Source organism: Chlamydotis macqueenii, chromosome 1, assembly GCF_036417535.1.
Source record: "Chlamydotis macqueenii isolate bChlMac1 chromosome 1, bChlMac1.mat, whole genome shotgun sequence".
NCBI lineage: Eukaryota > Metazoa > Chordata > Aves > Otidiformes > Otididae > Chlamydotis > Chlamydotis macqueenii.
In genome coordinates this window covers 99,352,073-99,375,019 of record NC_141556.1, presented here as the reverse complement: position 1 = coordinate 99,375,019, position 22,947 = coordinate 99,352,073, and the positions used below count along the sequence as shown (strand labels likewise).

The following is a 22,947-nucleotide window of genomic DNA, read 5'->3' as shown; positions in this document are numbered from 1 at the left end:
CTCTTTGCAGAGAGGGAACAATGGTAGGAATAGTTAGCATAGTTAGCAGAAGTTGTCAGCACTTCAGCTTGATCTAAGACTTTATTCCTTCCCATTTTCCATAATCACAGTATTACAGTCTCAGTTCTTAATTATTTTACTCCCAAGAGTAAAAGAAAAAGCTGTGTTGCATCTACTGCTCAAAACCTCGTTCTTTGTCACCATTAATGTCACACACTATGATTCATTATCTAATCTTTCCTTTCAAGTAGAGTTTACAAGGGAGACCATGGAAATACAGCTTCTCAGACATCCATTCTCTATCATTCTTCATCAGGCTTAAGAAATATTTGTGGTCCAAAAGGTTCACATACTTATCATCAGCTTGTGGATAAAACACCCCAGAACCTACTGATGATCAACTTTGCTGACTTGCCTGCAGAACTAGAAAGAGCACAACAAGGCTTTTCCCACACCCACCCTGCTTTGATAATCCATTGCCGTTTCTCAACCAAAAGAGTAACTCCACAGTGTTCTGTACTCCGTCTAATTTAGTGCAGAGATTTCCCAACTGCTGTTCAATGCATATACAGACACCACTTTCAATACACTGATGATACTCTAGCACTATACCTTGTCACCCATCAGCTAGGACAAGTAACGTCCTCTCAGTATTTGGCTATGAAACAGGGTCAAATCTAAACCAGCAAAAAACTGAAATGAAATTGAAGAAAGCTGTGGAAAGTAATTGAAAGACTAGAAACAATTATCTCCACTTTTTTTTCAGTTAACCTATCTTTGTCACAATCTGAAAATCTTATTGCAGTGCCCCCTACTCTCAAAAAGCATTCCTCAGCAGTGCTGTCAATTCGTATCTAGATCTAATGAAGAAAATATTTCCAAACACAGACTTTGCTGCCACAGCAACAGGATCCTGAGGATGTTCACCTCAGGATTAAATAACCGCAATATTTAGTATGTTACTGGACTGCACATTCTACCAAGCACAGCTGAAGCAGAATGAAATGCTGGTAAGCTGCATAGCTCAGCATGACTGTGACACTAATGTCCTGTAACTTGCAGTAGCTGCTGATTTTTAGCCTCCGATATCTTGAAGGGCATAAGATTTGTCTTTTTGGTCAATTAGCTTCCATTTTCTCCACAGTACTCCTGTTGCAATACTGACTGTATTCTAACAAATACAGCTGAGGTGCAACGTATCCAAGTAGCTGTCTCCAGCTTATGCTCCCCAAGAACTGAAGTGGTATAGAACAGGTCATACGTTTCCTGCTGTACACCCTTGCAGCACTTGAGCCTTTAGGTCAAACTTACAAATGGAGTTAAAATATTTTTAAGGTACTGACTGTGATATAGAATATTATAATGCTGGATTTTTTTTCCCCCCTTTCAAGTAAATATATACATGATCTAGCCTTGCTTCCTTTTTCGTTCCTGCTTCAGTGCAGAAGCAAGCAATCCCTGCGTTTACACCTGTGCTTCACAGGCAGGCAGTGCTCCGCTTGCAGTTCGGGAGGCCCCTTTTTCGGGAGCTGCTCCTGAACGCTTCCTGCTACCGGGCAGCTCCAGCAGCGATCCGCCTCCCGGCGAGGCTGGGTTTCAAACAGGCAGAACCAGATTCCCCACGTAGAAAGCAATCAATTTGCCTGTCGACTGCAGCTGCAGAAGTCGGCGTCCCTCTCACACCACCGCTCCTGAAGATGAACCCTTGGACAATTATTTAAGAACTAGAAGCAGAAGGCATGCAGAAAATACTGAACGGAATGCCGCTCAAGACACATTACTTAGGCAAATATTCAAACCGACGTTTTTCAGATTATACTGAAGCTTACGATCAGGAGTTCCTTTGTAGAGGACAAAACAAAAAGCCACCAGCACAAGATTTAAAGGTAAAGACTTTTCCTTTACTTAATGTTTATAAAGTTGCAAATATGAGAAAAAGGCTGTGTCGTGTGGTTTAGAATGGAAATATGCCTAAGTGTCAAGACATACAAATAGTGCATGTCTACCCTGCAAAGAATTGGGTGTTTTTCTGGGTAAGTATAGTCTGCTGCTCATGCACAGGAATGCTAGGTTTTGAGGCAAGTTTTATGCATAAAAAATCCTTCTTTAGGGGATACGTCAGAGTTATCTTAAAGGATAGACTTTGATTTTAATTTTCCAAGTCAGTAGAACTTCATATATAGCAATTTTTCATGTTTAAAAAACTGCAGGAGGTATATACCAAAACATACTTGAAAGCACAGGAGGGTGTCTGTGGCTTATCACATTAAGTTTCCTGAATGATAAGCTTTCATATTTAAAATCATATCTAGCTTATTTCAATTTCACATAAAGTATATCTGGAACCTTCTAACAAACTTACTTTATGCAACAAATAAAGAAGAGGTAGGCACCAACTGCTTTTATATCAAGTAGGATTTTTTAAAACAACTAGAGAGCTTTTGAACTTTATTTTAAGAGTCACGGGAAACAGTGTGGACAGGGAGTGTATGTGTGCATTGGCACAGCTGACATCTACAGTTTGGTAACAATATTTTTCTTAGAAGCCAGAAGACATGCCAGAGAAAAACAAAGTCTGAATGCAAACTATGCGTGTGCCTCGACCTGTTTCTAAAATGTAAATTACTGAGCAATGAGGAGAAAAGAGAAAAGAAAAATAAACAAACCCAAACCAGTATTAAATTTTACTGTACAATCCAAAAGATTTGTTGAAAAAGAATCCAATATGAAAAGGACACATTTGTATCTCAGCTTTCATCAAAAATCCAAGAAGTCTTACAGAAAGGGTTTGTTTGGGAACTGGGTATTTTGCATGAGGGGATGTGCACATGCATGTTTGATTTCTTGCTTTGCAGACTTGGAGGGTTTTTTAAACACTATTACTTTCCAGGAGCTTACACATTTCTCTCCACTTGTGTGGGATTCTCATACAGTAACGTAACACTGAAAACTAAATACTGTAGAGGGGGGAATAATCTGTAAAAGTATCTCAGAGATGCTGCTTTTGGGGTTAGGTTTAATCAGAGTCAGTTATCACAAACCTAACATTTTGGGTCAAACCTGCATGGTGGCCATCAAAATTAACCAGTAGCAAAGCATCTCTGAGGTCAAAATATTACAATATCAGAACTATCAACATGATTAAAAGCAACTTAAAGAAAATGTATCTTTATGAGAATGATTTATCTAAGATCAAGAGTATCAGTCTTTAAGGCTACTTGAACAAGCCATAATTTTGAGTGACTGAATTAGCATTCCTGAGAAAACAAGCTCATTCACAAACAGGCAGAAAGACGTCAGTTTGTCAGATTGTTTTGTCTGTGCTTTCCTCTTCAGTTACTGGCAGTTCATTAGCTTTTCGAGGAACTCGCATAAAGCAAAATTCTTCATATTTTTGACAAACGAGCAGATAGGAGAACTAGCCAACAGTTTCAGGCCTCCCATGGAGACCATAACCACTCTCAGAGTAAGCTCCGAGTCCCCTCTTTCTGTAGACTTTTTTCAGATTGCCTTTAAAAGCATTTCACTACACTGAAATAATCGAAATGGTGGGTGTTAACAGATCTTAAAAACTAAATTCTTCTTTAGCACTCTAAGCCCCAGCGCCTTCTGCATTGTTGACAACAATTACAAACCCATCAGTAACTTTTACTGATTGACGTTAGGCCCTTTCTCAAATAAACTGGCTCATTTAATTTCTCTAGTTTGCTTTTCATGGCTTTAATTCTCATGCAAAACAATCCTTTGAATATTAAGGTAAGCTATAATGAAAAACTGATGAATAAAGTGCTACAAGATCCTCTGCCTGCAAACATAAATTAAGAGTTTGCTTTCATGCAGTTGCAGGGAGGTAAAAGAGACATTTCTCTAATTCAACTTTTTCCCTGAACAGTTCCTCCAGGTCACACTTAAATAACAGAATAGTTAGAAATAAGTTTCTAAACTCACCCTGTTTATAATACCTCTAGGCAACTCCAGTGCAACTTCATTCTCATATCACTTTTTGAAGTGGTCACAAGAATATAAACAATTATAATTTGTTTCATTTTGGTTAAGTGGCCTCATTCTCACCTCAGGTCTGAATCATATTCCTGTTTACTGAAAACATATTTCTCCGAGACACTCTGCTCTGCTATCAGTTTAATCATACCTATTGATCAAATAGCCTGCATACAGAGATGCCTGAGCCCACATCAAGAATATTATGTTCAGCTTCCAGATGTGTAGTTACAAAAGCAGTAACAATAAATGACATTGGCATATATTTTTGTATAAGATTTACAAAATTTGTAAATAGGAATTATTTTCTTATACTCTGTTTCACCTTGATATATCAATACTTAGGCAAACATTAAAGTTATTTAGTCAAAGTTGCCTGTAAGATATGTTTTTTAAAAAGCTGCCTGAAAATCCTTACATTTATTACAGGTGAGTTCCAAGGCTGTGATACGTAGCTATATGGTCTGACAGAGATGAAATGGGAACCTAAAGTAGGTGGGATGTTGCACAGTACAAATTTAGAGCTTGCAATTCTACTGTCAGGAAGACAAAAGTCGGGAAACTGACTTATAGCAATACAAAGTCATCAACTAGGAGTTCAAACTATATACACTATTAAATGGACAGAATTTCACCTGTCCTCTATCCTGTTACAGCCCTTTCTCTTGCTCCTAATTTATTTTCAAATATTGCTTTAAAAAGATATCAATATCTAGACACTAATTACGTGATCATTTGGCAGAGGATTTGTGTGACCTATAGGTGGCCATCAAATTTGCATCAGCTAATTAAGTGAAGGTGCTGATTTCTAGTATTATTCTTGCTGGAAATAAACAAATAAACCCAAGTATTGGCAATGTATACTTTTACTTATCTCTGCTGCTCATTTCTGAGGTCTCTTAAAGAGCACTACTGACAGTAAGTCTCTGGTTTAATAGGTGGAAAAAATCACCATAAAAATTTAATAAGTTCTTCAGTTTTGCTTTTAATCAAAGGACATCCCATTCCCTTACCAATTACAGAGAATAATCTACAGACTAACTCATCTGCAGAGTGAGATCATTATTTTGTCAGTCAGGACTTGTTGGCGCAGTATGCGTCACTGTAACTGATTTACGTCAGTGTGAAAGCATGAACTTACCACCTTCCATTACGCAAAGTATCAGTAGGGAACATGAGAACTTCTGTCAGTAGACATGGAAGTGGTGGTAGACGCTTTTTCTCAAGTCTTCCACATCTACAGCCACACATTCACAAGGTTCCAAAACTCCAAGGAACAACCTTAGATTTGCCACTGATTCACTGTGCATCTCTGAACCAAATACTTCATAAAATAGCAAAAAATACCACATTTTTCTAATTGAAATGTAAGAGAAGTACTGCCACTTGTAGAGATTTTGCAAGTGTAAAAGCTTGTAATACAGATGATTCACAAACTGATGTGTTCTCCCACTCCACTAATGCTAAAGTCTATGCCCCGTATTATTCCCTTCTGTTCCCTCTCACGGTTCTTTCCCATATTGTGCAACACCACACAGTCAACACAGCTACATCTCGTACAACATGACTGTGTTACAGTTTTCTGGCCAAACACCCAAGAACATCTGAATTATTTTAGGCAACTAAGGTCTATTTTCCCCTTCTATATCTCCCTTGGAGGGCTTACTCCAGCACCATGATTTGGTTACACTTTTCCAGCAACTTTAGACTCATTCTTATCCATTCTAACCACTCCTTGAATACACAGACCTGTTTTATTCCATTTGAATCTCATGTTTTCACTCAGTATCAACATTTCTCCACCTCCCATGATCTATTTCACACTAATTAGAGAACTCCCAAGCTACCTTGCTTCAAATGCACCATTTCTGTGCTCCTGCATACTGGTTATTTTAGTTTCACCGGGTAGCCTTATGGCAGTTACGGTGGGTAACACTGTCTCAACGTGACAAGCAACCAGGTTGTATTTCCTCAACATTACGCACAGTAGGCAATGTCAGAAGCCATGTGCTACAGATTACTTCCCAGAGACAAAGGCTGATAAATGACATTTGAATGTTAGTATTTTTTAATATTAAGAATGAGATGCCCATTAGCACTTGTCCTCTGTGCTGAATAAGTTACTGATTTTGCACTATCATACCGTATATACTCTGATACAATTTAGCTACCTTCCATATATAATGGCATCTGGTTTTAGGTTCATAACCAGGGCAAGCTCTCTGCCTTTGATATTTTCCTGTCGAACCACTCCCACCTTTGCCACAAGCATAAACTTGAACTTAGAACTATTTTTAAATATGTTTTTCCAAGGACTTATAATCTTAAGACAGAGGTGCTTTAAGAGGATATTTTCATCCAACCCCCTTGCTGTGTGATAATCCTTGGTTTAAGCAGGTTTGTTTACAAGGTATTTAAGTTAAAGGAAACTTTTTAAGCAAAGGAGAAAATAAACATGATCTATAGGAAGTTACTCAAGATAAATCTTCGGGTAATAGGGCAGGATTCCAAAACACCAAACAAGTTCCTTCTTTTCTTGTGAGAATGTACGAGAGAGCATAGCCTTTGGAGCAAACTGAAATCTCAACTCAAGCCCCTAGTTTTCCCCGCAGACTACTATAAGTGTCTTAAAAACTGTAGGCATTTAAATTTATTAATTTTTTGTTGCTAAACTTGAGACACTTAAAGCAGTAATCCAGTTCCAGAACAGAGTATGACTCCAAACATTACTCAGAGCCATTGTGTTCAAAAATAAGTTGTGGTGTTGGCACCATATAACAGAGCTATAATGTAACTTCACTGCAGCCTAGAAAGGGATTTTAAAAAATTAAATAAAACAATACATAAGATTACTTGTAACCAGAAATTCCTTTGGGACATGTTGCCTGAAAGTGTCCTCCACCCAGTGCCCTTAATTGACTGCTAACTAAGGAACAGGAAAACAAACTGACTCTTATTTTTGTTGCAACCATGAAAAAAAAAAAAAGTAGCTATTTCAGCAGAGATAAAGAAAGGAGTATGATGGACAACGCAAATCGTATATCTCAAAGAGCTCTTAAAGAGAGAATTCTGTCCCTTGATTGTCTGCAAGTCCTCTTCTCCTGGTGGACCATAGTACATTAAAATGAGCATAACAAGACATGCAAATTGCATCAAAGATCAAATACAAACAGAGCTATTTGTGTCAGACATTTTAATGAAGGTGCTGAATAAGCAAGAAATAGTGAACAAAACTATGGAAATTAAAAGAAACAGGAGTTTTTGGTAAGTTGGGAGGTGAGGAGGAAATAAAACAATTCATCAAAGCCAAAAAAGAAGCCATTAAATGTAATTACAACCAGTAATAAGAATTCTATATGATCAACTTACCTACTTCACATATCTGTTTATGCCTTTTAACTTAATGCAGCCCAAATCTCATTTTTGAAAGTAGGCTCCCGGTTTACTGGGCCTACTGATAAATTAGATAGGTGGACGAATATTACGTATGGTTGCTTTGCAATTAAGCAAAAGGATCTTTCAACTTGCTTTTTTTTTTCCCCTGAAAAATGGAGAAAATAATATAAAAATTTAGGACATACTTTATCACCATGACAGATTAATAATGGTGGTCCAGTCGTCCGGATCTATTATTCCCCTCATCAGTGTACGGAGGTAATTGTCATTATAAAGACTTTCCTGGCCATATATGTCATCAGTTTGACTGGAGCAATTCATAACCTTGATGAGCGACACAGTAAGGGTATCAGAAGGCAGAGACTCCCACAGTATCCTTAAAATGTATTTGACAAGGATGTGAAAATTGCATTTCTGAACCTGTCAGCTATATATAACTATATATAAAGATGCCGACCAGAAGAACAAATACAAACTTAATCAGCAGTGGATCTGTCTGATAAAAACACTGTGAGGGGTGGGAAGGGAAGCCCTTCTAGAAGATAAGGTATGCCAGAGTGACCAAAGTGAAATGTTGCATATGCATTCCTGCTTTCTCTCCCCAAATACGTGTATGAAAGCACATCAATAATCCTTGGACTCTGAGTGCAACTTAGGTACTGGGCAAAACTGGGCATGACTCTTTCTCCTTTCCCTTCCTTACATCTACCACCTCCTCTCCAAATCCATCCTGTAGCCCTGTCCATTCTTTGGCTATGTTTTCAATCATACATCGCTTCTAAGTGTGAACAGAAGAAGGCACAGTGCCACTCCAGTTTGACTAAGTTATTTCAGCCATATGATTAGAGCAACACCATTTCTACAGATTATCTTCTATTAAAGACTGGCTAGCAGCTTGTGATTCCAGCTCCAATTCCAGCTCCAGGTTTCAGTGTCAGTAACAGTTCAGATAAAAGACGACACAGCAGCATTTATGACTGAAGAATGGCCAGAAACCTGGGCAAACCTCACTGATGCTCTTCAGATTTATATGTGTAGGAGCATTTAGGGCCATTTCTAAACATAGTCAATAATTTGAAGCTGCAGTTTAACAGGCTAATGCTTTCCTATCTATTGATTTGCTTTGCCTTTACTGCAGCCAGTTTCTTAGCTGTTTTAACCCAAATGTTCCAACCTTCAATGAAGAAAAAGTCTGATGAGGATGTGCTAGGCTGTGCTACTTTATCACTTCAGGAGGATCATCTTTTAAAATACTTTTTTGAATGTAGGAGATGCACTGAAGTCACTGAACTGCTTTCAGTCCATATACTCCCTTTACTCTAAAAGGAACAGGCATATTCTCCCTCTATTGACAAAAACTTCAAGGAAATAAATCTTTCATCTCAATCAAAAGAACAACAGGATGTGCCCCTATACATATACACAAACAGGCAGGACAACACCAAGGACTCAGTATATGAACAAAGCTTGTTGTGGAACATTCAAGAAGTCCAGCCAACAATTTCCAAGGTTATCTTTGTCGTGAAGACATCCTTATTTATTTGAAACCAGCATGCATTTCAGTTGCCAGTATAATCAACCACATTTATTGGCAAGCACGTTCAGTGACAGGTTTTGAAGGCAAGCTTGATAGGAAATAAGATACGAAACTAGCGTTCAATTGCTTACATTCCACTCTTTAGTAAGACTGTTGTTTAAACAAGGAGAAAAAAAATCCATTAACAGCACTCAAGTATCTTCTGCTTACTTCTTTGCAAATATTTGAAAATATTTGCCGATTTGCAATTCTGTTGCTTTTTTTTTTCTTCCCCTCAAGGAATACAGCTATTTCAAAACCAATGCACCCAAAATATTTGTTAATGGATACACAAATTGAAGTCCAGCATAGTTCTTACGCTCCTGTGTTTAACTTACTCTAAAATTATAAGAGATTAATCATATGACCAATTCATTAACTGCCCTTTTGAGAAAGCGTACTGTGTTCTCAAGGGGTAGCTGGACGACTGCATACATATTTTCGACCTTTTCAGTAATTACTTGAATTCTCAGATACAAGAAAGTCTTGCCACCTCATATCATAACCATTTAATGGTGCCCTTAAAACTTGCTTTTAATCACAGGCTTGTCAAGCCATGCTAAATTAACATGGGTCAACAGATCTATTAGGCTATACTATAAGAGATTTTCAGGTCACTTCTCTGAAGCCTTGTTTAGCACTCCTGGTTCCTTTCACATGCCCCAGACTGAACATTCCCTGTGGCAGTCTTTGTGGTGCCAAGCAGCTCTGAAACATTCCTAAAGAATGTTAGCCTCAAGAAATCACCTGACTTCTGCTATAGGGAGATTCACAGCAAGTTAGGCAATGAAGAGGAATTGCTGTAACAAAACTGACACGTTGCATTTTCCCCTCCCCAAAGTAATGTTTTGCAATAAATTATTTGCAAGCTTGCCTCATCACAAGTCTCAGTACATTACTGTAACTTCTGACAACTGGAAGGCTTTTTGGGTTCTCTTGATGTGAATCAACAAACACTAAATTCAAATATTAAGGCATTAAGGGAAAAAAAAAAAAGGTGGTAAGAGAAATCCACACGAGTAGAATATCAGTATTTTTTCTCACGATGGATCACTGTAGCATTTCAAGTTTTGTTTTTCAGCTAATCCTCCTGTAGACAGATTTAAGTCTGTGGAAGATATGTTCACACTGTGCAACTCCATATATATTATGCAAAAATCTATTTAGGGACTTTAAATGTGCATAAGGGAGCAGTGATACCACAGCAGTGTCATTTGAAGCAGTTCAAATGTAACAAAATAGTTCCCAAATAGACAGGTTAGTGGATTGGTCCTTTGCAGTTATTACAAATGCATCCGTTTGGATACTATAAAAAAAATACTGCATTTGCTTACTAAAAAAAAAAAAATCATTAGAATTGGGGTTTAAAAAGAAATGCACCTATATAACACTACTGTTTCAGAAAACTGTTCTGAAACCTCTGAAAACAGCCAAAAGATACTACTGTACTGTTTAAAATTTACGCCTGAGCAGCCCTTTGAAAGACACCCATTTTATTTCACCAGAAGACCCCAAGTAAAAATCCCATTGTCTTCTAGTCCTGAACATTTTCCTTTTTACTAAACTTTCCATTCTTGATCATAGTCCAAGGAAAACATTCATGTAGAGTTTGAGGAAAATACTTCCCTATAATTAAAAATAGTTGAACTTAGATATTTTTCTAAAACATACACAATAGAAGATTTCTCTTAATTATATCTCCAGTAAAGCTGGCACAACAACTGAAGTAGAAAATAGAATTAAATCCACTTTCTATTAAATATGAAACAGTATGAACTGTATCCCACTATGGTGCACAAGTACATTTGCTGAGTTTTATGAAGACTGCAAATGACAATGTAATAATAGAGAATCAGAACAGTTTGGGTTGGAAGGGACCTTCAAAGGTCATCTGGTCCAACCCCCCTGCAAGGAGCAGGGACATCTCCAACCAGATCAGGTTGCTCAGAGCCCCCTGCAACCTGGCCTTGAACGTTTCCAGGGATGGGGCATCCACCACCTCTCTGGGCAACCTGTTCCAGTGTTCCACCACCCTCAGTGTCAAAAATTGTGTCCTACTATCTCATCTGAATCTACCTCCCTCTAATGTGAAACCATTACCCCTCCTCCTATTGCAACAGGCCCTACTAAAAAGTTTCTCCCCATCTTTCCTGTAGGCCCCCTTTAGGTACTGGAAGGCTGCTGTAAGGTCTCCCTGGAGCCTCCTCTTCTCCAGGCTGAACAGCCCGCCCTCTCTCAGCCAAAAAAGGCTTAGAAAATCTTCAAGCTGCAACATTACTAATATGGATCCTCCTCTGTGAAAACTCAAACATTAAAAAAAAAAAAAAGTATTTTCATGATAAATTATTAGAGTTCTGTTTTGCTGTACAGTTAACTGCTTCAATTATTATCAGTTTAACTCCCCAGGCAAGGGAAGGCAAGGAAAATGGAGAAAGGTTTTTCAGTGTGGTTAAACTAAAAGACTAAAGTAGCTTATTCATGCCAGAACCCTGATTCATCAGATAGTCTATCTCATAACCTTAAAAGCTGAAGTGTGTGTTTTCTACTGAGAATCCAAAAATGGAGCAGCAGACTCACTTCTATTTCCAAAAAGATTTAAAAGTTGACTCATTTTCATCAAATACAGAATTCTGATAAAATAACAATTTGAGTTACTCCACTCTTCCTCCCCAAAATAAATTCCTCTCCACATGCCATCTTTCCCATTGTTCTAAGTTCTGGACCCTACACCACAATTCTACTAGAAAAATGGGCTTGGGCTACAAATCCCCGTATGTAGAAAAAACACTATAGTCAAGAAGCTGAGGGAAGACTGTTAACCATACCCATCTGAAGAGAAATTAAAAACTTTAGGTTATGATTAAGTCCTGCAGAAACTGGATTAAATGGTGGAGCACACTGACACCATCTATCTCGTACATTTGTTTAGAATACCTACCACTTCCAATTCATTGCTACTTTTACTTTACTTTTGTGCAGAGGGAAGTAGCTCTATCTCTAAAACTACTTTCATGTATACATATAACTGCTAACATTGATTGTTGTTACACTTTGATTTCAGTTAAACAAGAAAAAAAGATACTAGAGTTAACTCCCTGTGTTGCAAGAGGGGGAAAAACCTGAAAAACACTGAACACAAAAACCATGAAAGATCGCCTCCAAGAGCTTAAACTGAGAGCTAAGGAACTACACATAGTTGGAGAAAACAACAGTGCAACTGTACAGGAAGAGCAGGAGGAGTTTGAACAGCAGGCCATTATTTATGAAAAAGAGCCCATAACTGAAAGGCACTTGCATGAAATCCAGAAGCTTCAGAATGAAATTAATAATTTGGCGGAGGAAGTTCATAAATTCAGTCAACAACAAAAAAGCCTATTATCTTCAATGAGAAGATTCAGTGTTCTTAAAAAAGAATCTAACATTGCAAGAGAAATAAAAATTCAAGCAGAGCACATACGAAAATGTTTGGATGAACTGTCAAAAGCAGTGAAAAAAGCTGAAAGTGAACATGGGCCATCACGTGCAACAGTAAGAATCCTAGCTTCTCAGCACACTTTCTTATCCCAGCGTTACCTAAATGCTATGTTCTCATACAACGATGCTATAACTGCTAAGCAAGAGAAATGCAGAAGATTTATTGTTCGTCAGCTTGAAGTAGCTGGTAAAGAAGTATCTGAGGAAGAAGTCAATGACATGCTCCAACAAGGAAAATGGGAGATTTTCAATGAAAATCTACTCACTGAAGTCAAAATTACCAAAGCTCAGCTTTCAGAGATTGAACAGAGACACAAAGAACTAGTTAATCTGGAGAACCAGATCAAAGACTTAAAGGAACTTTTTATCCAGATATCTGTTCTGGTGGAGGAGCAAGGGGAGATGATCAACAACATTGAAATCATTATGAACAACACTCAAGAATACATTCAAATATCTAAAGAAAAATTTGGGCTTGCAGTCAAGTATCGAAAAAGAAACCCTTGCAAAGCAGTATGCTGCTGGTGTTGTCCGTGCTGCAAATGACAAAAGAAGTAAACTGTTTGAATTACCAATGGTTCCTGTTTAGTAAACTGATCTTGTAAAGCAGTCTCAGGATCCCTCTATTGCTTCATTTTTCTTCCCACTTCCTCTTCCACAGAGCTCTCAGGAAAAAAATGTATCTGTTTTTCCAAATAGAGTTAGAAGAATGTAAAGAATTTTATGGTTTTCACAGAAACACATGAACTAGGGGAAAGGATCAAAGGATACAAGTGGCACTTTTTTGTTCTTCCACTCAAAATAATGTGGCAATAAAATAATGTGGCAAGAAACTACCTGTGCTTTTGGGAAGCATTGAAAATATTGTTAATCTCAAAGACAGGCTTCATAAGAATGGTTTAGTTACCTTTTATAAACTAATAATTAGTATTTTTAATTGCCTGGTGTTTTTTTTACACTCATGTTTACTTGATTCAAAGTCTAAGTCTTTTTTTTTTTTTTTCCCAGGAATCTGAAATTCTGAAAAAAAAAAAAAAAATCTACACATAAAGCAGACATTGTTAGTGACAACCCAGAACATGATGCCTGAACCAAAAAAGAAGTCACAAAACAGTTATCAGGAGTGTTTCAATACTACCTCTATAAGAAGAGTTCCTTATAGGCTAACTTACCTACTTAACACCATGAAATAATGCTTATGTTATAGTAGGACAGTGTGCACTGAATTATGGAATGGAAACCAGACATGAGGTTATTTATTATAATAACACCATGCTGTATTTCTTACAGATAGGTGTTGAGTTGGTATTTTCTGAACACATTAAAGATCACTAACAGCAGAAGAGCGTGTCACCAAACCTGCAGAGACATTTGTTAGCAGCCTGCTGAAAAGCCAAGCATTAATAAACCAACATAGAGATATTGACATTATTCAGCCACGTAGGCAGACCCCTACCAGGTAAGGATAGGGGAATATGATACCTTACTACACAGCGATGAGACATGTTCTTACTGCTGCCTAGCCTATCTAAATATGCAGCTGCCTCTGCAGTCTCACTTTCGCTAGTACAAAAATGAAGGAAAAAATATAATAAAGAAATAAAACTCCATTCTTACAAAAATAAACATAATCTAGAACCAGAGACTGATTTAGGTTGGAAGGAACTTCTGGGGGACATCCAGATCAACTGCTTGCTCAAATTCTTACTCAAATAAAGACAGGAATTTCCCTGGTTGCAGCTCTTGTCTACCACTCACTACTCATCCTACCACCACACCTCTGAGAAGAGCCTTCTGTTATCTTCATACCTTACTAGTAGTAAGGTGTAGTAAGTAGTAGTACATCAAATTCACACGGCTAGAAGAGAGAGATCCAAACTTGTTTTATTTCATTCACGTCACCTGTTCTCAAAGGCATCTAACAGCCGAGACCTTCGCTTGTTGCACCACAACCAGGCACAACATGTGCCTACCCAGTCAGAGGGGAAATGCTGAATGGAGGCAGGGAAGAGAAGCAGAAAGAGGGTAAGACTTGGGGAACTAGTGAGAGGTCAGAGTATGTAAGAAAAGGTGAGTATATTAGGGAATGTGTTTCTTCATTAGTATAGAGTTACATAAATTGTATTTTATTTCCTCTTGGAATTACTATTGAACAACCAATTTTCTAAAAGTATTCAACAACAGCACTCTTCTTAATCCAAATCCTAATGTTCTGAACACCAGGACCTGTACAAGTGAAACAGGATGAAAGTTCTAGTAAGCATTAATTTACCTAACAGAGAATGCAATTTCTGTTTCAGGATTTTCTTTTATATATTCTGAGGCAGTCCATGGTATAAAGACAGATTAAGAAAAGAACTCTGTCAGAACAGAATTCTTGTCCAGAGGCAAATTCCTGCCTTCTTACCCATTGCTACCACTTCAGTATTGCTCCTTTTTAAGTTTTATTAACTAGTAAGGAAAATATTACAAAGCACAGCTACGATACTGATAACCTGATAACTGGAATGTTCCTTTACAAATACACAAATTTACTTGTCTGATGAGCAATGGTTTATGTCAAAGGGCCATCGTAGCTACCAGTCACGAATATTTAATCTTTCCCTGATCCAACAGGCAAAATTAGTTTTGTCCAGAGAGATGAAAGTCCATAAATACAAAAGAAAAAGGTAATTCCGCCTTTTTTATTATTATCTATCAGAAGTACACATAGGAAAAAAAAAAGGGGGAAGAAAAAAAAAAAGAAAAAAAAAAGCGTAATCAGAGATTATTTCAAAGACAAACAGATGCACCAGGTACAACCCTAAAGTTGTATTTATTTAGAAACACTGCACAGTTGTCAACTGTCACAGTTGCATTTTCAGAACAGATTTAAGTTAAACTAGCTGCATTAACTTGGTATTATTGCCTTCCCTATACTAATAGCATTTAGATACCAATGGAAGTTAAAATCTAATCTATTTTTCAATATATACACCATTAACTTGCTGAACTACAATGCACTTGATATAAAAAGATTAGCCAGTTTCGCCCTCAAACCACCGGATCATCACTACTTCTTAAAAAGTAAGAGGCCTCTCCCTCTTAGCTTTACAGATTCTTCATGATATCACAGAAATGTTGTGTAATTACTGCATTATGGAGGTGATATGGCCCACTAGATATAAAGATATAGTCCTGATAAAACATATCAAACTTTCATAATTTATTTTCTAACCTCAAACACAAATTTTGTTTGTGTGGCTGAATTTAATAAAATACATTCTTTCCAATATTTTACAAAACCTAGTTTTTAAGCAGAGAAGTTCATGAATCTATCTGTTCTGTGAAAGAATGTCTCTAGAACTTCTGAAACTTTTTTTTTTATTAAAACACATGCACTGAAACAAAAGCACATGCCAAATACTATTAAACTAAGCAGTCTTTGATGAGATTTTGCTGATCGTGTATCAGCAGCACCACCATGTGTTAATTGAACAAGACATTTATTGATGAGAGATTACTGATATTGCAGAATATAATCATTTACAATTTAAGTAATCAATCTAGGCCTAAATAGTAACACTCTTAACACCATGTTGCCATGCCAAACTTGCAAAGCCTTTGACCTGTCATACCATTTTGAGTAATGTTAGAATTGTAAAGAGAAAAAAAAAACCCAAAACCTTATTCTTATTTTAACACTGCTAATGAAGAGAAATAAAAATCCCTGAGCAAGATTAAGGAAGATCTAATGTCAGATGCAGTGAATGTATTCAGCATATCACCGTGTACAATTCAAGAGGGAAAGGAGGGTGGAAGAAAGAAAGAACAAAAAGGTTCTGTTCACTCACAGAATACTAAGATTGGCATAAATAAATACTTCAGAAATCCTGGAAAACTCATTGTCATATTGCTTAGTGCTAAAGTTACGGTACTATTAAGATACTTTCTACTTATGTCTGTACTAGACAGAAACACTGCTTGAGAAGGTGTACTGAAGGGCAACATTTACCACACTTCAGGCTGTCAGGAGAACATTTCAGAACATTACTTACACTAACATGGGTTTTCCTGATATCTTAGGGCTGTTTAAAACCTCTCTCATGGCTTCTCTGGTTTCTCCCATTCTTGCCACGTCGCTGGAATCCACCACAAATATTACACCGTGGGACTCGGCATAGTAATTTCTCCAGATGTCGCGAATTTGTTTTCCGCCTCCTAAATCAAAGATGGTGACTTCAAAGCGTCCCTGTTTCAGGTTAACCTTGGAAAACCCAACGGTTGGAGCCACGTCTTCAGGAGACTCTGTCAGAGTTCACAGAAAAAATCCTTCAGTCAAAAGTGTCCTGAGTTATTTCAACAGCATTTTACATTGTGATTTGTCTAGCAAAATTCCAGTTTTAAAAACATGGAGGAAACCTGTTCAGTGACAGCATATTGCTAACCACCTATTTTTTTACATTAAGATTTCCCCTCTCCTCGGGGAATTTCAAATGAACGCATTGGTCTCTCAACCTCTACGGGAATTTAGATAGGAGCACTGGGGCGGGGTGGGGGGCAAAAGCGTAATCTTTAATACTGAACACCACCATTAAACTGCAGTGGTGTTCAGTGCGCTGCAGTTTTTACTTTCCCCCTCACCACCACTGCTCCCGTCGGAACAGTTCTATAGAATTTGCATGGCATTAATCCACGTGTGAGAAAAAAAACAAACAAAACCGTTAACACATGATGAACTGGGAAGCCTTGTGCTCTGCCAAGTTTATTCTTTACCCCTCACGGTTGCCAAAACAGCTTCAAAAGGTCAAACCAAGAGCTGAGACAAAGCGATTGAAACCATGTTCTTCTGAGATGTCAATTCCTTGACTGCCTCTGTGAAGATCAGGTTTTGGCCTTTGGCTTTTTCTGTCGTTTTATTGTCTGTTTTGCAGTTTGCCATGCAATATGCTCAAAATCTCGAGCTTTCTATTTGACACTTTTGCTTGCCGTCTTCCTTTCCGGAGGGCAAAGAAAGCTGGTTTTTTTCTAAAGTTTACTCATGTATGCATGCTACTGGGTGGTCACCTGAAAGCAAGTTCACATGCACGCAAGGGGGAAAAAAAAACCAAAACAGGTGCATAGATTTCTCTGATGTACATTAAGATGTGAAACACATCAGTAGCCAGAGTATTTTGTATCATTTCACTAATTCAGAGTAATTCTGAATTTAAATGTGGTCTACAGCCTTCAGAGTTTTTGTCCTACACTTTCTTTCACTTCAGGCAACTGATGGAGACAGTCGGCTTCCTTTTAGTGACAATGTTCCTTCAGCTCTTTACTGAGCTACTGAAAAAACCTTCCTCTACTCCCAAAATACACTCTGATGCTCATGAAATTTAAACAAGAACCCAGAACAGATTTTGTTGCCATTTAGCATTCAGCGCAGTTAATAAGACAGGGGTCAACTCAAGGTACAGAAGCATCAAGGGACTCATCATTGGGTCTCGGTGTTCCCCAGATAATTCAGCACCTCTGTGCGCCAATTTTTTCCTGTCTCAGTGGAGTAAGGGCTGTAATGCTGCCTGGTGCAACGCCTGAAGAGGCAGCTCTCTCCAGAGTATCTACCTTGCCTCCACACCATCCTATTACCTTTGGCAAAGACGTAGCAGAATGGTAGCCACTTGGTTGAACTACCACGGGTTTGGTCTACGGGAGCTCAACATGATGGTAGGTGCAGTGGCCAACAAGCAAATGCAGAGCTTGCTCTGCTGCTTCTCCTGAGCATTAAGCACATGATTGGCAGCACCGACCTTTACAGTCACCGCAGTGTGACTTGCCTGATATCAAAAATCAGAATCTTGATCTTACAAAGGTAAGACTCCTTCATTTTTCTCTCATCTGCAGCTCTTCACACAATGGGGCCTGTGACCTGCTCACTTTGGCAACCACCCTTGTCCTACTTTGGGGGGTACCATTACCAGAATTGTCTTTCCACAGTATGGGAGGGAGAGATAAATGAAGAGATGAAGAAATATTTTTAGATTAAAAGGATGGAAAATTAGTAATTACACTCTCTCTTTCAATGCTCCACTGAGGTGATGATAAACCAATTAATGGCTTACCTCCTTGAATTCCTCGGGCAGTAGCAGTTTTGCCAGCATTATCCAGACCCACCATTAATAGAGTCACCTTCCTTCATAAGGAGTAAAAAAAGCAAGAAACATATTTCAAACATTTTTCCTCTAGCTAGACATCACTTCTTTCATTCATACACGCCTAGCAAATTTACCACTAAGGAGCAGGAAGAATAGGGATCAAAATACACCATTGTAACAACGCCTGCTGCTTGGTATCTGCTGTTCAAGGTGTCCAACTCTCAGATTAGACAGAACAGCAGAAGAAGGTATGAAATGAGAAGTCTAAGATTGTGCTCCAAGTTTCACAGGAGACACGGATTTTGCTTTCAACCTGTATTTGCCTGCTGAAAGTTAGTTTCACGGTACTGCCAATTTTATCCTTTTCTTTTGGTGTGGTCATGGTCTCAAACAATTTCCGTCATTTCTTTCCCATTCCCCTGTATTTTCACTGTCACTCTGCTTCAAAGTCGTGCCTCTACTCAAAACTCATTTCAGTACACAACACTTGTGTAGACAACAGCAGATGCTGTCAACAAGCGGCACTGCTACTCATTGTGCCTTGGTTTCAAGCAGGAGCAATCTGCACTGCAAATGTGCAAACCAGTGCTGTTGAGCACATACAACATTTTAGGAAACAGCATCATCCCATAACGCTCAACTTGAGCAAACAGTAGGTGAAGGCCAAGTATTTTGAAGTTTGCACGTTGCAGAAGTCAGAAACAACACCTGAATTAACTTTTTAAGTTCAGAAGATGTCTTGATTCTCTCTTGGAGAAAAAAAAATTACAGAATTTTGTCTCAGAATTAAAAAATAGGAAACCATGTTATACAGCTAAGACAGCAAAGCATAGGTGAGAGGACATGAAATACAGTTTGGGAAGGTCAGCACAGAAGTGTAAAATGCTTTCATGTGTTTACCTGACAGGTTCCTGGCGTTGTTTTAACCAGTTCCAGCAGCTGGCCAATAGCCTGAACATCCCTCTTTGTTAGCCAGTTAGAGCCAAGAAGGCTACAGAAACGATGGGGACAGGCCAGGGGAACACAAGAAGACTGGGAGAGAGACTACAGGAAAAAAAAAGAAATGCATAGTTAGCCCCAGTGTATAAGCGAGGCAAGCCATTTCCCTAGCAGCAGCCTGTTTATTCAGAGTGTGTCGTATTCAGTCAGCCCCAGGACAGTCTCATGGTGTCTTTCCCTTTTCCATCCTCTCACTCTTCATCTGCCCCCATTTTACGTATCTGGGCAGCAACAACACGGCACTCTTCCAAAATAAGAAGGCAAGACCACTGCACATAAGGAAACCTGCAAGTTAAAGCAGGAACATACAGGAAGCTCTGAAATCCCAGGGCTTGCCTCACTGACACAAACAGATCCACAACAAGGAAACTGGGTTCTCTGGGTTCCTCTTGCTGAGGTTTCTCTGTGGAGCAAACAATGGAGAATAATGCTGAGATGATGCGCATGTTTCTTTCTTGGTACGCACGCTGAGCTATGAAACACTCCAACTCATAAAAACCGTGCGGTCAAGTGCACAAAGATGCACAAGCTTTGAAAGTCCCTTGGTTATTCAGCTCAAACAACGCTCCTGCAAACAACAGCCGTTGTCCAGGTAAAGGCCTTTCACCGGCAAGCTCTGGGCAATTTTCCTTCCCCAGTTCCCATCCACAGCCTCCCTCCTAGGAGCATGTCACGAGTCTGGCTGCTTTCTTCTGCACCGCACTCCGTGTGAGGCTGTGCTTTGTCTGTTTGGCCAAACCACTGCTGAGAACACACCAATCTTTTGCCTCTCGCTGGACAGTGCTTGCTTCTCTCCTTCCCGCTCTGCCCTGCGCCACTCTCCCCCAGCCAGGAGGCTGGGAGGGGGTACAGCCAGGACAGCTGCCCCAATGGACCAGAGGGATATTCCATACCAGATGAGATTGTGCTCAGCAAACAGAGCTCAGGGAAAAGAGGAGGAGGGGAAACATTCGTGGTTGTTGCGCTTGTCTGCACACGCAGTCAGGACGCATGCTGAGGCTCTGCTTGACAGAAGGTGGCTCAGCATCTACCCACTGATGGGCAGCAGTGACCGAATGGCTCTTTTTGTTCTGCTGGAGGACGCAGCTTTTGCTTTCCCCATTCAATGGCCACTATCTCTACCCACAAGTCTTCTCACCCTCCTCCTCTCTTCTCCCTCTCCAGCAAGTCCCTGGCTGTGTCTTCAGCTGTTGGCCAAGGTCAACCCACCACAGTCCTTCTTGCTGCCCAAGGTGGGGCCAAGACAATGACAGCTTTGATCTGAGCACGTGAGAGCTGTTCACTGACAGGCTGCTGCGCTCATCACTGAGCTTCCTGACTTTACTGTCTTTGAAAGGCCAGTGCCTGTCAGAGGCTGGGAAAGGCAGCGTGGGTTGCTTGGACAAGGCAAAGCCGTTCCTGGGATGGTCTTTGCTCCGGGGCCCAAGTGAACTTGGTGGCTCACGTGGAAGAATGGAAAATCCAGTGTGTATCCGAAGGAGATTTTAACTTGGGCAAAAATCACCCGTGACTGGAGTTGTCTATCACAGGAACAGTCCAGCAGGAACCACTGGAACCAAAGGAGAAGGAGCCTCGTGAGGAATCAAGCGAGTCTGGCAGCGACTCAACCCAAAGTGGTCTTGGCATCCAGCTCTCCAACACGCCACTTCTCCTGCCCTGAGTGGCTCCCTCCAGAGCTGGGGCTCAAGTCATCAGCTGTTCTTGTTTGGGGAAGGGGCACGGGAGTGGGGGAGCTGTGAAACAGGGGAATAACCTCCATGCCTACGCCAGTATGTCATGGGACAGAGGATGGCGGTTAACCACAGACCGATCTCCCCTCCGGAGATGATCACAGCCCGTGCAGAAGGAGTGGGCACTATCGCCTCAGCTCATAGGCTCCTGTCCTCCGAGGTCCCATTTTGATCAGCAGCTGAAGCTAAAGAACCCCAACTGCATTCCTACCAGAGCAGCCGAGACGCAGACAGATGTTCTCTGCTGCCAGCTTGCCTCCATGAGCAGATTCACTGAGAGCAGGGATACTTGGAGTTACCAGAGACAGTTTGCTTTTTAAAAACACAAATTTTTTTACCTCTTGTAAATGATAACTAACCTCAAGTTAAGGTCATTTCAGATGATGCAGAAAACGGAATCATTAAATAGGAAAACTTTCCAAAGTTGTCATCTTCCCAGTCGAGAGCAAGGAAAGTGGAAAAAACTAGGGGAACCATCCCTCACAGATCTATGAGGTACCTCATCACCTGGGATAACAACCCCTGCTCTTCTGAAGCTTCTGCCTTCACGGGTGCCTTTGCACGGCTCTGCCAGGGCTCCACGGCAGAAACAGGGCAGATTTGTTCCCCAGCAGAGACGGCAGATCCTGTTGAACTACTTAAACCCCGTTCTATGAGATTACCCGAGAAGAGCTTCTCCACAAGCGAGCTCCGTGTGTGCAGAACTAACCGGTCCCTGAAAAGGAGAGCAAGACGGTGACAAGGATCAAAACGGGGCTCCGCAGAAGGCACCGCACTGCCAAAAACCCTCCCGCGCAGGGGCGGACGCTGTCCCAGCCCACGGGTCAGCCCCGGCGGAGCTGGCTCGGAGAGCACGGCCGCGCAAGTTTCCAGCCCGTTCTGCCGAGCGGCGAAATGTAACGGCTCAGCGCGCAGCGCACGGACAGACCGGTCACAGCGCCGGCGCCTGGGCCGCCCCACGGAACCATTTCCCGCCCCTGCCCCCGGCTGCGTGTCGTGGGGGCGGCCCCGCTTCAGCTCCGGCCCTCTCCCGCGGCACCTCCCGACCCCCCGCGGGGCTTGTGGCGCTTTTTGGGCAGACGGGGCCGGGCCGCGCAGCCGGCCGCCTCCCAGCAGCACCGCCAGCAGCGCCAGCAGCAGCTGCCGGCACCAGGCACTCACCGCCGCAGCTCCGCACCGGCCGGCCGCGCGCTCAGGGCTGCCAGCGCGACCGGTGTTGCCCCGGGCGACGGGAGCACACGGCCGAACACGAGGAGGGGGCGCAAGGGGAGGGGAAGCGGCGGTGGCGGCTGCGGCGTTCTCCCATTTCGGCTCCGCCGCCCCGAGCGCTGCGCGGCCGCTCCTGGGTCACGTGCCCGGAGCCCCGCTCATGCTGAGCCGCTCATTGGTCGAAGCCGAGATCTCCGAGGGACTGGGGACGCGTAACCAGGCCGGTAACCCCTGGTTACTGCTAACGGGATGTGGGAAAGGACAAACTTCTCGGCAGCAGCGGAACGCCAACGCAGGCAAAGCGATGCCAGGGCGGACAAGCGAGGGCTAGCCCGCGGCTAGCCAATAGGAGGTTACCACCCCGCGGAGGACCAGCCAATCAGCTGTAAGGGGGCGAGGCCAGAACGCCCGCCCCCCCCCACCGGTCCGCCTGCCCGAAGGGAAGCGC

General features: G+C 41.0%; 2 protein-coding genes across 5 annotated transcripts in view; one reads left to right on the top strand and one right to left on the bottom strand.

Annotated features, from left to right (window-relative positions):
• Nucleotides 1–22,703, bottom strand: part of LOC104473120 (ADP-ribosylation factor-like protein 13B) — a 36,111-nt gene extending 13,408 nt beyond the window's left edge. For 3 of the 4 annotated variants that reach the window (XM_086763105.1, XM_086763099.1, XM_086763081.1), the window contains exons 1-6: nucleotides 22,452–22,703; nucleotides 21,953–22,005; nucleotides 19,906–19,963; nucleotides 19,462–19,605; nucleotides 18,529–18,599; nucleotides 16,483–16,732 (exon numbers count right to left, since the gene is read on the bottom strand). In XM_086763105.1, the coding sequence (XP_086619231.1) occupies nucleotides 16,483–16,732; nucleotides 18,529–18,599; nucleotides 19,462–19,520 (380 nt within the window). In that variant the 5' untranslated portion in view covers nucleotides 19,521–19,605; nucleotides 19,906–19,963; nucleotides 21,953–22,005; nucleotides 22,452–22,703. The remainder of the gene's footprint in view (nucleotides 1–16,482; nucleotides 16,733–18,528; nucleotides 18,600–19,461; nucleotides 19,606–19,905; nucleotides 19,964–21,952; nucleotides 22,006–22,451) is intronic. The other variant, XM_086763092.1, reaches the window with a different exon arrangement.
• STX19 (syntaxin 19) lies at nucleotides 1,575–14,184 on the top strand. Its single transcript, XM_086763117.1, has 2 exons — nucleotides 1,575–1,886; nucleotides 12,033–14,184. Exon 2 carries the CDS (start codon nucleotides 12,116–12,118, stop codon nucleotides 12,989–12,991), a length of 876 nt encoding a protein of 291 aa, XP_086619243.1. The 5' UTR covers nucleotides 1,575–1,886; nucleotides 12,033–12,115; the 3' UTR covers nucleotides 12,992–14,184.
• Nucleotides 22,704–22,947: the final 244 nt, after the last annotated feature.